This window comes from Grampus griseus (genome assembly GCF_964374135.1).
Source record: "Grampus griseus genome assembly, chromosome: 19".
Lineage (NCBI taxonomy): Eukaryota > Metazoa > Chordata > Mammalia > Artiodactyla > Delphinidae > Grampus > Grampus griseus.
The window spans coordinates 44,141,895-44,158,601 of record NC_139013.1 but is presented as its reverse complement, the minus strand read 5'-3'; the positions used below and the strand labels follow the sequence as shown (position 1 = coordinate 44,158,601).

At 38.1% G+C, this 16,707-nt stretch overlaps 1 protein-coding gene across 1 annotated transcript in view; it reads right to left on the bottom strand.

Moving 5' to 3' along the window:
* The window catches only part of PHLPP2 (PH domain and leucine rich repeat protein phosphatase 2), a 72,922-nt gene that overhangs the window by 40,180 nt on the left and 16,035 nt on the right, over window positions 1-16,707 (bottom strand). The window contains exons 3-4 of the mRNA XM_082676376.1: window positions 14,320-14,453; window positions 678-868 (exon numbers count right to left, since the gene is read on the bottom strand). Coding sequence (XP_082532502.1) covers window positions 678-868; window positions 14,320-14,453 — 325 coding nt within the window. The remainder of the gene's footprint in view (window positions 1-677; window positions 869-14,319; window positions 14,454-16,707) is intronic.

Sequence of the window (16,707 nt, the reverse complement as noted above, 5' to 3'; positions counted from 1 at the left end):
TCTCAAAGCATGATTCACAAAGTCATTTTGTCTGGAAGTTCTCTTCAATTCAGATTGTTTTATGATCTTCAAGATTCAACATAAAGGAAATAAAATTATGTATAACTTCCTATAAACATTATCTGTTTTCCAGACTTGGAACTGCCTTTCCTATGATGGGGAATTCTCTAGTACAGATGCAAGAAATGGCAGGTTTCTCTGGCTGCTGGGTAGGAGCTTATGACCACTCCAGACTCTGAATTTCAGTCTAACAGGGGAAAAAGACAAACAGGAAAGAATCTATTTTGGAGGGGATGCTAACAGCTACTTCTAGTTTACAAAGGCAGCTTCTAGTGGCAGCATCCTCTGTCTACTCTTGGTGGTACCAATGAGAGAGCATTTAGTGCCTAGCAGTGGACGCAGGGGTTTCTCCAACAGACGGGTCCTGCAGCAGAATTTGGGGCATGGATAGTCTTTGGACCTCCCAGGGAGTCCGTGATGTACATGAACTTGTTTTATGCTTAAATTAGCCTGAGTGGTTTTGTTTAAAACTAAGAACACAAAAATTTTGTGACATAATCTTTAATAATGCTCATATTGGTTTATTTGAAAAGATGTGGAAAAAGCTCTGAAAAGCATATGTGATATTTTTTTAATTAAGATGATTAGAGGAAGAATAATTCATCTGTGAGTCTTACCTTTCCCCCAACCAGAGGCAAAATGTGCATCTTTCCAGTCTGACAATCCTTCACTGAGGAAACGATGAGGCAGGTGCCACAGAGAACAACCAGGCGTTCAGCCCACTTATGCAGCTGGGTCTTTCCCTTTCGTACATTATAGATGCCAGACAGAAGGATTCGATCCAGATGATCCATCTGGCATGGTTTTTCTGAAAAGAAAAGAGTACTTCAAAAGCCACCATTAAAGTAGCATAAAAATAATGAAAGGGAAAAAGAAAGTATTACACGTTAACATTCAGCAACCCTAATATAGATTTAAGTAACCAAGCAATATAAGTATTACAAAATAAGCTCTCAGTCTTAAAATGTTGTCCATCCCTAAGTTACATAATGGGAGCACTACAAATTGTGGTCTAGAGAACAACATGTTATTTTGGATGCCATTGTTAATCCTTCTTCCAACAGTCATATCTGCCATGTACACAAAGAAAGACAGAATGACAGAGTGGTTAAGATCATGGACTTGGGAGTCAGACACTCAAACCTGAGTTTGAATCTTGGTTCTGCCACTCACTTTGTTTCATTGAACTAGATAATCTCACTGACCTTGACTTTCCTCATTTATAGAGTTTGGATCTTAATACTATCTACCTTCAGATGGTTCTTGTAAAAAACTAAGATAATGAATGTAAAATACTAAGCATAGTTTTAGATACAAAACAAGTATGGAATAAGTGACAGCCACTGTTGTGCTTAGTCTATTCTAGAATGAAGAAATGAACAACTAGTTCTGTACACAACTAGTTCTGTACACAGAACCCCCTAAGGGTTAGGGTTAGGGTTGGGGTTAGGGTTAGGGTCAGGGAACGGGGACGGGGACGGTTTAGGGTACTGCTGCTCTTTGTGAAGAAAAGCTTTCGGCTGATATTTCAGTCAACTATCCCAATCCTGGTGGCAGAAGCAATACATGCATGCAAGAGCTTCTCTATTTTTTGCCACCCTTTAGAAATCTTTATATGACTGAGGTATAGTGAACAAAACAGAGCATTATGACAGAAGAGATGTTCTTGGTTAAAGCACTACTAGAAACAGACAGTAACTCTACACAGAAATGAACAGGATCAGCAACAGTACGAGGCTTTGCAAACACCAATAAACGGGGAACTGAGAAAACTGGGTTGTACTCAGTATTATTACATAATTGATTATGGAACCCTGAGCATTGCTTTGCCCTATTAACTATGTTTTTCCCATATAAAAAAACGAAGAAATGGGCTAGCTTACTTCAAAGCTTTTAAAACTCTGTATGTTAACACCAGATGTATGGAAGAGTCATTTCTCCTTCTATTCTAGGCCAATCCTTTCATCTCTTTTCTATTTTTTTTTTTTGCAGTATGCGGGCCTCCCACTGCCGTGGTCTCTCCCGTTGCGGAGCACAGGCTCCGGACACGCAGGCTCAGCGGCCACGGCTCACGGGCCCAGCCGCTCCGCGGCATGTGGGATCCTCCCGGACCGGGGCACGAACCCGCGTCCCCTGCATCGGCAGGCGGACTCTCAACCACTGCGCCACCAGGGAAGCCCCTTTCATCTCTTTTCTAAATTCCACCTTCCTTGGGGAGTTTGGGTCTTCATTCTTCTCACTCTTCAACTCCACCCTCCCTATTGTTTCTATCAAAGCTACAAAAGCACTCAAGTTTTCTCCCATTCCTTCATTCTCAACAGAATTCCTTTAGTTGAGGGATTCTCTAATTCCTATGTGCCCAAGAATTATCTAAGAATTAGTTTAAAATGCAGAACACCAAGACCTATCCACAGAGAGTCTAATTCAGAGGGTCTGGGATGGAACATAGGAAAATGTATTTTTAACAAGTATCCCAAGTAATTTAAATGCAGATGGCCCACAAACCATATTTTAAGAAACTATAAGTTTAACCTTTTGAGGCTCTTTTCTTCTCATTTGTGCTTCTATATTAGCTATCTCTGTTACCTCACCTTTTCTTTACTCAATTTACTTCAATCTGGCTTCCACTTCCCAAAAACTACACTATTCATATGTTGATAAGGGCTTTCAAATTTCTATCTCCTGCCCCAATCTTCCCTTAGTTCTGATCTCATATATCCAACTGCCTGCTAGACATGTCCAACAGATGTCCCCATTCACCTCAAATTTACAGATTCATAGACTCATAGACATAGAAGACAAACTTACGGTTGCCAAAGGGGAAAAGGGCAGGGGGGGATAAATTTGGAATTTGGGGTTAACAGATACAGACCACTGTATATAAAATACATAAACAACAAGGACCTACTGTATAGAAAAGAGAACTATATTCAATATCTTATAAGAATCTGTAGTGGAAAAGTATCTGAGGGGAGTTCCCTGGTGGTCTAGTGGTTAGGATTTGGCTCTTTCACTGCCATGGCCACAGGGTTCACTCCCTGGTCAAGGAACTGAGATCCCACAAGCCACGCGGCACGGCACCCCCCCCACCACCAAAATAAGTATCTCAAAAAGAATACACACACACACATACACACACACATAAAACTGAATCACTTTGCTGTAAACCTGAAACATTGTAAATCAACTATACTTCAACAAAAAAATAAAATAAAATTTTACAGATACAAAACCAGTATCAGAATGAAAAGAAAGTAAAACTATCTCTATTTGAAAATAATATGATCTTGTATATAGAAAATTACCTTCCTAGGTAAGCCACACCAAAAAAACACTATTATAACTAACAAATGAGTTCAGACAGGTTGCAGGATACAAGATTTTTAAAACATCAGCTGTATTTCTACGCACTAGAAATAAACAATTCAAAAGTGAAATTAAGAAATCAATTGCATTTATAATAGCATCAAAAAGAATAAAATGAAAATACTATAAAACTTGTATACTGAAACTATAAAACATAGTTGTAAGAAATTATAAAAGACATAAATGAATGGAAAGACAGCCAGTGTCCCTGGGTTGAAAGACTTAATATTGTTAAGATGGCAAAACCCCCCAAATTGATTTACAGATTTAACGCAATCCCTACCAAAATTCTAGATAACTTCATGACAGAAACTGACAAACTGACCCCAAAATTCCCATAGAATGCAATGGACTCAGAACAGCTTGAACAGTTGAAAACAGGCTTTTCAACTCAAAACAATCTTGAAAAAGAAAAACAAAATTGGAGGACTCATATTTCCCAATTTCAAGACGTACTACAAAGTAAGGAGCTGGCATATAAAGTGCAGTTCTGATATAAGGATAGACATAAAGCAACAGAATAGAGAGTTCACCAAAAAACCCCTACTTTATGGACAACTCATTTTTGACAAGGGTACCAAGATAATTCAATGGGGAAGGAATTGTCTTGTCAACAAATGGTGCTGGGAATTCTGGATATCCACATGCTAAAGAAAGAAGTTGAATCCCTAACCTCACACCATACACAAAAATTAATTCAAAATGGATTATAGACCTAAATGTAAGAAATAAAACTATAAAACTTTAAAAGAAAAGATAGGAATAAATCTTGTAAATTTAGAATAGGCAATGGTTTCTTAGATATTGACATAAAAAGCACAAGTGATGAAAAAGAAAATACAGATAAACTGGACTTTGAAAATAAAAGGCTGTGTGCTTCAACAGACACCATCAAGAAAGTGAAAAGAAGACTCACAAAACAGGAGAGAATATTTGCAAATCATATACCTAATAAGAGACTTGTATTCAAAATAAAGAACTATTACAATTCAGCAATAAAAAGACAAATAATCCCATTAAAAATTGGGCAAAGTAACTGAACAGGTATTTCCCCAAAGAAGATATACAAAAGACCGACAAGCACATGAAAAGATGCTCAACCTCATTAGTTATTAGATAAATGTAAATGAAAACTACGAGATACCAGTTCACACCCACTAGGATGACTATAATCAAAAAAGACAAACAATAACAAGTGCTGGCGGGAATGTAAAGAAATTAGAACCCTTCATGGTTGGGGGGATTATGAAATGGTGCGATCACTTTGGAAATCAGTCTGACAGTTCCTTAAAGCTTAAACACAGTGTCACCATATAATCCAGCAATTCTACTCCTACATCTACATCCAAGGGAACTAAAAACATATGTCCACACAAAAACTTGTACATGAATGTTCACAGTAGCATTATTCATAATAGCCAAAAAGAGGAAACAACACAAATGTCCATCAACTGATGAGTGGATAAACAGAATGTGGTATATGCATACAATGGAATATTATTCAGCCATGAAAACAAATTAAGTACTGACACATGCTACAAAATGGATGAACCTTAAAACACTATGCTGAGTACAAGAAGCCAGCCACAGAAAGCCAAGTATGTATGATTCCATTTGTATCAATTGTTCAGAATAGGCAAATCTATATAGACAGAAAGTGGATTCATGGTTGCCAGGTGTTGTGGGAGTGGGAAATAAGGAATGGCTGCTAACAGATATGGGGGTCTCATTTTACAGTGATAAACATGTTCTAAAATTGGATAGTGGTGATGGTTGCACAACTCTCTGAATATACTAAAAAGCACTGAATTGTATACTTTTAAAGAGTGAATTTTATGGTATGTGAATTATATCTCAATGAAGCTGGGTTTTTTTTAATCTCATCATTTTTCCCAAACTTGCTATTGCATTTATATTCCCCATCCTGGTTAACAGCGTGATGTATTACAAAGTTAGCTACATCAAATAAAAATGGGACTTCATTATAGCTTCTCATGCTTCCAAATTGTCTAATAGTCTCTTTTGAAGTTTACATGAAACAGATGTTAAATCAATGGATGTACAATTCTTTGAGTCTCTCTTTCCTTGGCCTTATTTCTTTATATTTAATCTATCCATCTAAATCTATCCATCACCACTCTCAGAAAGGAACATTCAATTTGGGGAGGATAAGTTATTTATACATGAAATAACATGCTGTTTATTATTATTTATGGAGGGTTTGCTAGATATTCAGAGTGCCTCAAGTCTCTGATCTTCTGAAAGTGGTAAAAAACAGAATGAGGAAGTTCTAATAAACGTTTGGAATGTCTAAGAGTTCTAATTAAAAAACAGACTTATAATCTTGAAAGCCAAGGTTCTAAGTGGAAAATCAGGGATAATTTAAATTTCCCTATACATTTATACTTTGAAATGTTCTATAAAGAAAATGGATTGCTTTTATAATTAAAAAAAAGAGCTTCGAAAACAAAGCATCAAGGACAACCCTGTAGCAATGAATACGTCTATTGCCCATAGGATAGTCTCTAAATACCATTTTTCATTAAAATGAACCAGTCCTTAGAAAAATAATCTATTCCTGGTGTGAGTCAGATGATGAAAAGATCAAGAACTTAATGGAAAATCTAGAATGCTATCAAAGACAGTAGTTGGGTCATGTTGGAAGGACATAGAAAGCAACCTGAAAGAGCTCCCCCTAGCTGAGATGGGACAAATTGAGCATCAGAAAGAAAAATGGCTGCAAATGAATCGAAACAAATATAAATAAGCCCATGAGCTCATGATAACTCGAAACAGACAATAAAAAATGAAGTCACACAGACAGATTGTGAATATAATCTGAAAGGCAAAGCAATATAGCTTCTAGAAAAGAATAAAGGGAAAGACTGTTAAATTGGACCATATCAAAATGAAATACTTCCTTTAATCAAAAGATGCCATTAAGGTTCTGGTTCTGAGTTAGACAGAGAAAGCCCACTCTACCCTGTCTCTCCCACTGAATTCACCTATAAAACCTGAACAGAATACCTGGAGCATTGGTGAACCCCAAGCAGGCTAAACTCAACGAAATTCAAGCCCAGACACTTCATAATCAAACTGCTGAAACTTAAAGACAAAGGAAAAATTTTTAAAGAAGCCAGAGAAAGATGAAGCACTATTTATACGGGAACAACAGCTCAAATGACTGTGTGTGCACTGTGTGTGCAGGAGCTCTATCATTCCAACTGCTCTGAAAATCTAAAGCTAGTTCAAAATAAAAAGTTAAACAGACAAATAAATAAATACTGGTTGATATATTTTGGGGTAAAAATGAAACATTTACTTACCTTTAAAGAGTAAAACAGGAAACCTCAAAACATATTTAAAACTCGCAATAGCCACCCCCCCCCACCCAACACAAGAACACGCTCTGATTTGAAGTATTTCAGTAGAAAATCTTGTGAAGCAGTGGTGGCTAAGCAATCCCACAATCTGGTTTTGTGACCCTGAACAAGTTCCATATTTTTAGGCCTTAGTTTCCCAAGTTTAAGACCAAGGAGTTGGATTAGATGATCCCTAGTCTTTCCCAGTTCTCACATTTTATAGATCCCTCTTATTCTTCTAAACTGTTTCCCCATTAACTATATGATAGAGTACCTTAGAGGTTAAGAAGATGAGATTTAGGGTTTCCCTGGTGGCACAGTGGTTAAGAATCCACCTGCCAATGCAGGGGACACGGGTTCGAGCCCTGGTCCGGGAAGATACCACATGCCGCGGAGCAACTAAGCCCGTGTGGCACAACTACCGAGCCTGCACTCCAGAGCCCGCGAGCCACAACTAAAGAAGCCCGCGCACCTAGAGCCCGTGCTCCGCAACAAGAGAAGCCACCGCAGTGAGAAGCCCGTGCACTGCAACAAAGAGTAGCCCCGGCTAGCCACAACTAGAGAAAGCCTGCGGGCAGCAACAAAGACCCAACTCAGCCAAATATAAATAAATAAATTAATTTAAAAAAAAAAAGAAGAGATTTAGAACCCGTTAAGACCTCTCCAGAGTAATAATATCTACCTACACGGTTGTAAGGATTAAATGAGAAAAGGTACATAGAGTGCTCAGCACCTCAGTACATGCTCAGCACATAGTAAGGGTATAAAACAAATGCTAGTTGTTATAATGAAAGTTCTGCCTTAAGCCTCCTTCTTTTCCTATATTTATTATTTTCAAGATAATCTTAACAACTTCCACGGATTTAACACTCCCATGTACCTGACTCCCAGATTTGTATTTCCAAAGCTCCTAGTTTCACACTTCCAACTACTGCCAGACATCTCCAACTGGATGTCTACCACCACTTACAATCAAACATGCCTGAAACCAATTCATCACCATCCCTGCCAACCAGATCCTTCTCACAGCTCAAGTCCTGTCAGTCTCCCGAAGCCACCCAGCCTCAAAACCTCAGAGCCAGCTTTGCCTCTTAGGTTCTCTTCCTCAACTCCTTTTTTCAATCAACCATCAACACTTACTGACTATTCCTTCAAAAAGTCTCTATACGAATGATTCCTTCCCATTCCCTAGTTCAGATCCCTACTAATTCAGGCCTGAATTATTATTCGCTCTGGTGCCAGATTCATCTTTCTCAGACTCACTTGGATCCCATCACTTCTGCTACCATCTGCCAAATGAAGGCTAAACTCCTGATATTGCACTCAAGGCCCAAAACAATCTGGACTCAAATTATCTGTGTGTGTGATTCACAGAACATGCACTGAAATTCCTAGTACCCCACCTCTGTCCTCCTTTTCCTTTCTGATTACTGAAATTCTGTCGATTTTTAAAGAACCAACCCAAATACTACATCTTCAGAAAGATTTCTTTGATTCTAGAGATATCCCTGATTTTTCAGAGAAGAAAAGTGAATGGGAACTTCCTTATCGACTATCAGAATCTATCATATAGGTATATTAAAAATAGCATTGGTATTAGCATAAGACAAAGACATCAATGTAATAGGACAGTATCCAAAAACAGACCCCCGCCTGTATAGGAACTTAATAATAATAAAGGTGATGCTTCAAATCAGCAGGAAAAGGATGAGCTATTTCATAAGTATTGTTGGGACAACTGGCTATCAACAGAGAAAAAAGTAAAGTTAGATCCCTACCTCATATCACATTCTAAAAATATAAAAGTACTAGAAGAAAATATAGAGTATGTTTATTTCCTAGGAGAGGGAAGGAACGTAAAGGTATTAAAGGAAAAGACTGACTAAATCTGATTAAATAAAACTTCTGCACAATAAAAAACAATACGCAAAACTACAAAACAAGTTACAGGTTGGGAAAAAAATGTGTCACAAATACAGTATACAGAGGATGTATATTCAGAATATATACAAAAGTCCTTCTGGGGCTTCCCTGGTAGCGCAGTAGTTGAGAGTCCACCTGCTGATGCAGGGGACGCGGGTTCGTGCCCCGGTCCGGGAAGATCCCACATGCCGCAGAGCGGCTAGGCCCGTGAGCCATGGCCGCTGAGCCTGTGCGCCTGGAGCCTGTGCTCCACAACGGGAGAGGACACAACAGTGAGAGGCCCGTGTACCGCAAAAAAAAAAAAAAAAAAAAAAAATGTCCTTCTGATCAATATGGAAAAGGATAAACAACAGAAATATCAAGGGTTAATTCAAAGGAGAAGAAAACTTAAAGATCAATGTAAATATGACACAATATTCAACCATACTAGTAATCAGGAAAACAAAATCAAAACAACGAGACCAACATTTAATCCATTAGATTAGTAAAAGTTTTAAATGCTAATAATATTAAAAGGCGATATTGTGAGCAAAGGGGTACTCTGATATACTGATGGGATATACATTCGTTTTGCAGTAGTAACTATTAGTATTTTAAATGAGAATAAATATCCTATGACCCAATAACTTCATGTTTAGAGATTTACTCTGAAGAAACATAGGTGCAGGGACTTCCCTGGTGGTGCAGTAGTTAAGAATCCGCCTGCCAATGCAGGGGACATGGGTTCGAGCCCTGGTCTGGGAAGATCCCACATGCCGAGGAGCAACAAAGCCCGTGCGCCACAACTACTGAGACTGTGCTCTAGAGCCTGCAAGCCACAATGACTGGGCCCGTGAGCCACAACTACTGAAGCCCGTGCGCCTAGAGCCCGTGCTCCACAACAAGAGAAGGCACTGCAATGAGAAGCCTGCACACTGCAACAAAGAGTATCCCCTGCTCACTGCAACTAGAGAAAGCCCGTGCACAGCAACGAAGACCCTATGCAGTCAAAAATAAATAAATTTTTAAAAATAAATAAAATAAAAATTCCAATTACATCATTTAAAATAAAAGAAACACAGGTGCACAAAGATGCAATTTTACTACAGTGCTATTTGTAATAGTCCATCACTAGGGAAATTGTTATATAAACTACAATACATACATGACATCCAATAGTATGCAACATAAAGAAATGCATATAGAAGACAGTTAAGAAAAGACCTCCAAAACACTGTTGGGAGAAAAAAAGCATGAAGACTAACACCAAATGACAGCATTTATGTAAACAAAATATATTTCTGCAAATACACATTAGATAGGAATAAAAGTTAGAAAATTCTCAACGGGTATATACCAAGTTGATTATTACATCATAATTATCACATTATATATCACTGCTTAATAGATAACCACTATCGGTATATACTTGTATTAACTCAAAAATTCTACTTGTAGGAATCACTTCCTCCCTCTACCCCAGAGGTCAGCCATTCTCTTCACTTTTATAATAATTTCCTTGTTTTCTTTATGTTTTTGCTACTCATGTATTAGTTACAGCAATTTTTAACTACCGTAACAAAAAGAATATACTGGCCCAAACACAAGATAAATGTAATTCTCTGCTAGGGTGGGCAGTCTGGGTTCCCAGGGTCAACTCTGTCGAGAAACTCCAGTTGATGGTGGCTCTGCCATTTTCAACACATGACTTCAATATTGCTCTTGATGACTGCCTTCCTACCCTACAGAAGAGGAAAAGAGCAAGAAGTGTGCACGGGAGGCTTTAGGAACCAGGTATAAAAGCGGCACACAATTCCACTCCATACCACTTTAGAAAGTCACAGGTGCACACCAAACTGCACAAAAGACTGAGAAATGAGATGTAGCTGGGCCGTCATGTGCCCACCTCTAAGTCTTATTACGGAGGAAGGAAAGAGCAGCTTTGGATGGACAGACAGTGGTACTGTCACACATCTCTAAACAATACGGCTGAGTTTTGCCTGTTTTCAAACTTTAAATGAATGGAAACATACTATATATGCAATTCTTTTGTATCTGGTTTCTTTTGTTTGTGTTTATGCTCCTTGGATGAAACGGTCTCAAACAACGTGTACAGAGAATACCAAACAGAAAGAAATGCTCAGGCTGGGTGCTATGCTACCTGAGCTATTCAACCCCAGAACTACAACATCACTAGCAAATCACACCTTCTAGATGCCACTTCCTCTTACATAATAAGGAGTTGATTAATGGGCTCTCTTAATCTCTGTGACTGATCATGCTACCCACTCATCTTTAGTTACATGTTATTTCAAGGCTTTTATATCATGAATCTGTACTGAGTCACTCCACTCAGTTTCCCCCAGCACCGCCCCCAGCAAGACTGATAACTAGCATTTGCACAATGGCCCCTGGAGTACCGGAGACGTTTCATATCCAGCAAACAAAGCAAAACACTGGTTTGAACTTAGGCCCTCTGACCCTGGCCTCATTAACAGTATATGCTAAGCTAACGCACCAAAGACTCTATGCAAGAAATACTGAAAGCTGATTGCTAAGCTATTTGCTTCAAAAAGAATACTTCAAATTCTTTACAACTCCTCTCTTCAAAAGGAGAGGCCTAAAAAAAAAAAAGGTGAGGGCTATTTCCCTTCTCTATATAGTGTGGGCTGTATTTGGTGACTCAATTCTAATAGAAAGTGGTGAAAACAATGGTGACTTATGAGGCTAGGTCATAAAAAACACTGAAGCCTGTGTGTTGTGTGTATGTGTGTGTGTGTTATGTGTTTGTGTGCACATGCATGCATGCACTCATGTGCATGTGTGTTTCTCATCACTGGGGGCAGCTAGCTGCTACATCGTGAAGACGCTTAAGCAGCCCTAGAGAAGGGTTCACATAGCGAGCAACTGAGATCTCCTGCCAAAAACTGGTGAGAAACTGGGGCCTTCTACCAACAACCACATGAGTGAGCCATGTTAGAAGTGAATCTTCCAGCCCCACTCAAGCCTTCAGATGACTGCAGCTTCAGCCAACATAATGAGTACTATCTCACTGAGACTCAACCCAAAACCATCCAGCTAATTCCTCCTAGATTTCTGACCCATAGAAACTGTATGATATAACATCGGGACTTCCTTGGCAGTCCAGAGATTAAGACTCTGTGCTACCACTGCAGGGGGTGTGGGTTTGATCCCTGGTCAGAGAACTAAGAGCCCACACGCTGCGCATGGTGTGGCCAAAAAATAAAAATAAATTAAAAAATAAATATTTAATATCATTTTAAGTCACTAAATTTTTTTTTTAATTTTTATTTATTTTTTGGCTGAATTGGGTCTCCACTGCTGTGCGTGGGCTTTCTCTAGTTGCAGCAAGCAGGGCCTACTCTTCGTTGCGGTGCATGGGCTTCTCACTGAGGTGGCTTCTCTTGTTGCGAAGCATGGGCTCTAGGCGCATGGGCTTCAGTAGCTGCAGCATGTGGGCTCAGTAGTCGTGGCTCACGGACTCTAGAGCACAGTCTCAGTAGTTGTGGTGCACGGGCTTAGCCGCTCCGCAACATGTGGGATCTTCCCAGACCAGGGATCAAACCCGCGTCCCCTGCATTGGCAGGTGGATTCTTAACCACTGCGCCACCAGGGAAGTCCTAAGTCACTAAATTTTGAGGCAATTTGTTACACAGCCAACAGAAAATACCCTTATCTATCTATCTACCTACACACACATACATACTTTTTTTAACCTTTTATTTCTGGTGCCATATACATATATTGCCTATTTTCAAAAGTAACTAGCTTTAAAAACCTCTTTCTCAAATGTAATTTTCTCACTCAAATTATACTAGCTTCTCTGAATTAAAAGAGCTCACTTTTGGAAATGTTCTCTGTTAATGACTCCCCCCCACCCCCGCAAATATAGTAAGTACTAGGAACTGGTACTCTTTTTTTTTTTTAATTTATTTATTTTTGGCTACGTTGGGCTTTGCTGCTGCACATGGGCTTTCTCTAGTTGCGCGAGCGGGGGTTACTCTTCCTTGCGGTGTGCAGGCTTCTCCTTGCGGTGGCTTCTCTTGTTGCGGAGCACAGGCTCTAGGCGTGTGGGCTGCAGCAGTTGTGGCTCACGGGCTCTAGAGCGCAGCCTCAGTAGTTGCAGCGCACGGACTTAGCTGCTCCGCGGCATGTGGGATCTTCCCGGACCGTGTCCCCTGCACTGGCAGGTGGATTCTTAACCACTGTGCCACCAGGGAAACCCTCCAAACTGGTACTCTTTTTGACTTTACTGGAAATATCCTCTTAAGGGAATATTAAGATCCTAGGCATGCTACAATTTATCAGGTGTTATTAATAAATTAATGCAATCATGCCAACTGTTGTGTTATAACTGACTTCAAATGCAATCTCACTGGTTATAAAGGAGCTCGCCAGCATCTCAAGGCTCAACTTTCATCCCAGAATGAAAACATGGAGTGAAGAACTTATGTGCAACCACATATAAAGAGCATGTTACTATCCAAGATTTATTATTATTTTTTAACCAAGCTTTACAGTAATAGATCGGTTGTGTTCCTCAAATTAGTCTTAAAAGATTTTCCTCAGATTTAACATCAACCTAGCAACTATTCTCCCTCCATGAACTAACAAAGGAGTAAAATGAATGGAAATAAAATAAAATGAAAGCAACTTTTAAGGGACATGTCAGAAAATATTGTTGTGGTGAAAAATTATAAATAAAATCTTTTGTGAAGTGCATTTAATAAAACTGGCTTGTGACATGTGTCACAAGAGTTCAGATTAAATCAATAATTTGAGGAAAGAGAGCAGGAAATCTTAGTAAATGGTTATGCCTACATACACTAATAACTTAGTTACTAGTTCAACTGTTTGATAAATGGGTCATATTAACTCAAAACTGCTAGGTGTTAAATAGCTCTGTTATTTACTAGCTGTATGACCTTGAACAAGTTAACTTCTCTGTCTCTGTAAAATGAGACAACAGTTCCTAGAGCATAAGGTGGCTATACTGAGTAAACTGGGTAATTCACAAGCATAAAAGCACACAGTAAGCACTCAAAAAATGGTACTCAGTAGTATTATTAGTTATTGATGTGTATTTGGAGAGTAATATTCAGAAATATTCTGACTTCCTTAAGGCTAACTTTATGACTAAAGTGATCAGATGAAAAATAGTCAATAGGGAAAAAATGCACCAAAAGAGAAGAGCATGTAAAATATCCAAGATTTAAAGCTTACGAAATCCAACAATATACACGTCTGATGTGTTCATCAAATGTTAAGTCATATATGATAATAACCACCTACTTTGCAACATTCTCGAACTATCCAGAAGTTCATGGACTTTATAAAGAACTTGAAAATATAACTGATACTAAAGCTATGATTTGATCAAGATGCTGGCAAAAGTACGTAACAATTCTGTAAGTCAGCAAAACACCAGAACAAAAAGAGCAAAAATAAAAAGGGAAGGCTGTTTTTGCTGTTGTTTTCTAACTACATTAGTGAATTGGCTTAAAAATGGCTTTGGATAAAATCTTTTTAAAAGGCTGAAGACAGACAGAGGTACAAATAAGCAATTAAAAGTCATTAATGTATACACACAGCCATGATAAATCCTTACCACCATAAAATCGAAGCATACAGCCAAGGTCAGGATTTGCCGCCTCCTCCTGTATGCGCACAGGGTCATCAAACCCCAGCCTGGACAAGTAATCATAAACAATCTGAAGAGGTCGTTCAGTAGGTTCCAGTCTCCTGCTTATACAATTCAAAAGAAAAATATTTGTTAAGTAATAAACACACTTCATTTGATTTTTAAAATCTTTTAATATGCTCTAGATTTTTACTTCTATATCAAGATTTTCTCTAATATCACATGATACAACTAATCTAAACAAGTGGTGCTCAAAGTTTTTGGTCTTGGGATCCCTCTATAGTTTTTGAGGCCCCCAAAGAGCTTTTGTTTACACGGGGTATATCTATTGACATTTACTGAATGAGAAACTAAACTTAAGAATTTCTAAATATTTAGTTATTCATTTTAAAATAACAACAATAAACACATTACATGTTAACAAATATTTTTTGAAAACTATATTTTCAGAATAAAATAAATTTAGTGAGAAGACTTGCATTATTTTATATTTTATAAATCTCTTTAACAGCTGGTTTAATAGAAGACAGCTAGATTCTCAGATATGTAGCCTCTAGAAAACTCCACTGTATACTTACAAGACTGAAAGTGAAAAAGAAATTAATACCTCATTATTATGAAAGAGTTTTGAGCTCATGCACCTCTTCAAAAAGTCTCAGAGACCCCCAGAGGGCCCTTTGAGAACCTCCGCTTCAAACTTAAAGGCATCGAATTGAAATTATGAGATATAAAAGATTGTACCTGGCCATAACTGATTTCACATAAGCTGCAACACAATTATAAATGGAGACTTTGGGTTGCTGACTATATCCTATATATTTCCTCTGGCTTCACAGATGATTTTTCCATAAAAACTAGGAATGAACTGCCCAGTAATTCCCCAGAAATCATTAGATTACATGGTTCTGACTGAAAGCTAGGTAAAACCAGAATGTTAGTAATCACTTGTGGCTTCTGGTGACACTGCATATTTTAAAATCACACAGACTTAAGGCAGCTCATTTACAATTCTTTTATCAGAAAGCAAAGAGTCATAAATACACCAGTTAAGAGCATGAGCTCCAAAAGTCAGACTGCCTGGGTTTGAGTCTCACTTCTGCCACTTATCAACTGCATGTATGCCCCTAGACAAGTTATTTAACCTCATTGTCTTAAATTCCTCATCAGTATAATGGGTAGTGCCTAACTCACAGAGTTGTTATTAGAAGTATTTATTTATTTGCTTACAAGAAGATATCACATAGCATACAAAGTGCTTAGCAAATTATTTGGCATGTAGTAGTGTTCAATAATGTACTGACATTATTCAAAAAAATTCTTAGGAATGGAATAAAATTTTAATTAGAATAAAAATAAAATGTCTCCCCTATCTGAAACAACAACCAAAAAACAAGTATAGGAAAGCCTGTATGTTTAAAAGATCTTGAAGAACATTATTCATATCCTAAAAGGATTCTGTTTAGAAAACTTAAGTCTTGTATTAATCAGAAGAAACATGATAAACCTTCCATCATGGCAAAAATATATGAAAGAACTCTGTGTTTTGTGGTTAAAGAACTAGAAAATACTGGTTGACAATATGCTTTAATTTAAAAAAACATGAAATGGGAATACTACAAAGTGGAATATAAACAACTGTAAAAATATGGTAATTTAGGAATGGAAATCATATTGATGAGTACAGAAAGTAAAAAATAAAAATAGGGACTTCCCTGGTGGTCCAGTGGCTAAGACTCCACGCTCCCAATGCAGGGGGCCAGGGTTCGATCCCTGGTCAGGGAACTAGATCCCTCATGCCGCAACTAAGACCCAACACAGCCAAATAAATAAACATTTTTTTAAAAATCTAAAATAAATAAATAAAAATAAAGTAAAACCACCTCCTGGCCCCTCCTGACTGTTCAGTTCTGACTTTCAGCTTCCATCAGCTCAGAACTACTACACGGGGAATGACCAAAGAACTAAAAGCCTACAAAGACCAATAAATATTGAATTTAATAGAAATGAAAAATAAACTTTTCAGAATAAAAATATCCGTTACAATTAATCTCTAGCCAAATAAAATAAAAATCCACAAAGGGCTGTGACAATTAGGCACCTTCCCAGTACAATGGTAGAATTCTTCTAAGAAGGATGCATTTTAAGAGAGACTTCTAATAAACTATATCCTGGACGGGTCAATTAGCCATGTAATAGGAAGACTGACTGAAGGATTAACTTGAAGACAAGGTGACCAAGGGCATAAAGAGCCCTCTCTACCTTCCAATGTCAAGAAGGATTAGACTTACTCTATCTAGATTGCTCCAAAGAATAGGACTAGGACCAAGGAGAAGTTGCACAGGTAGACTTGATTAA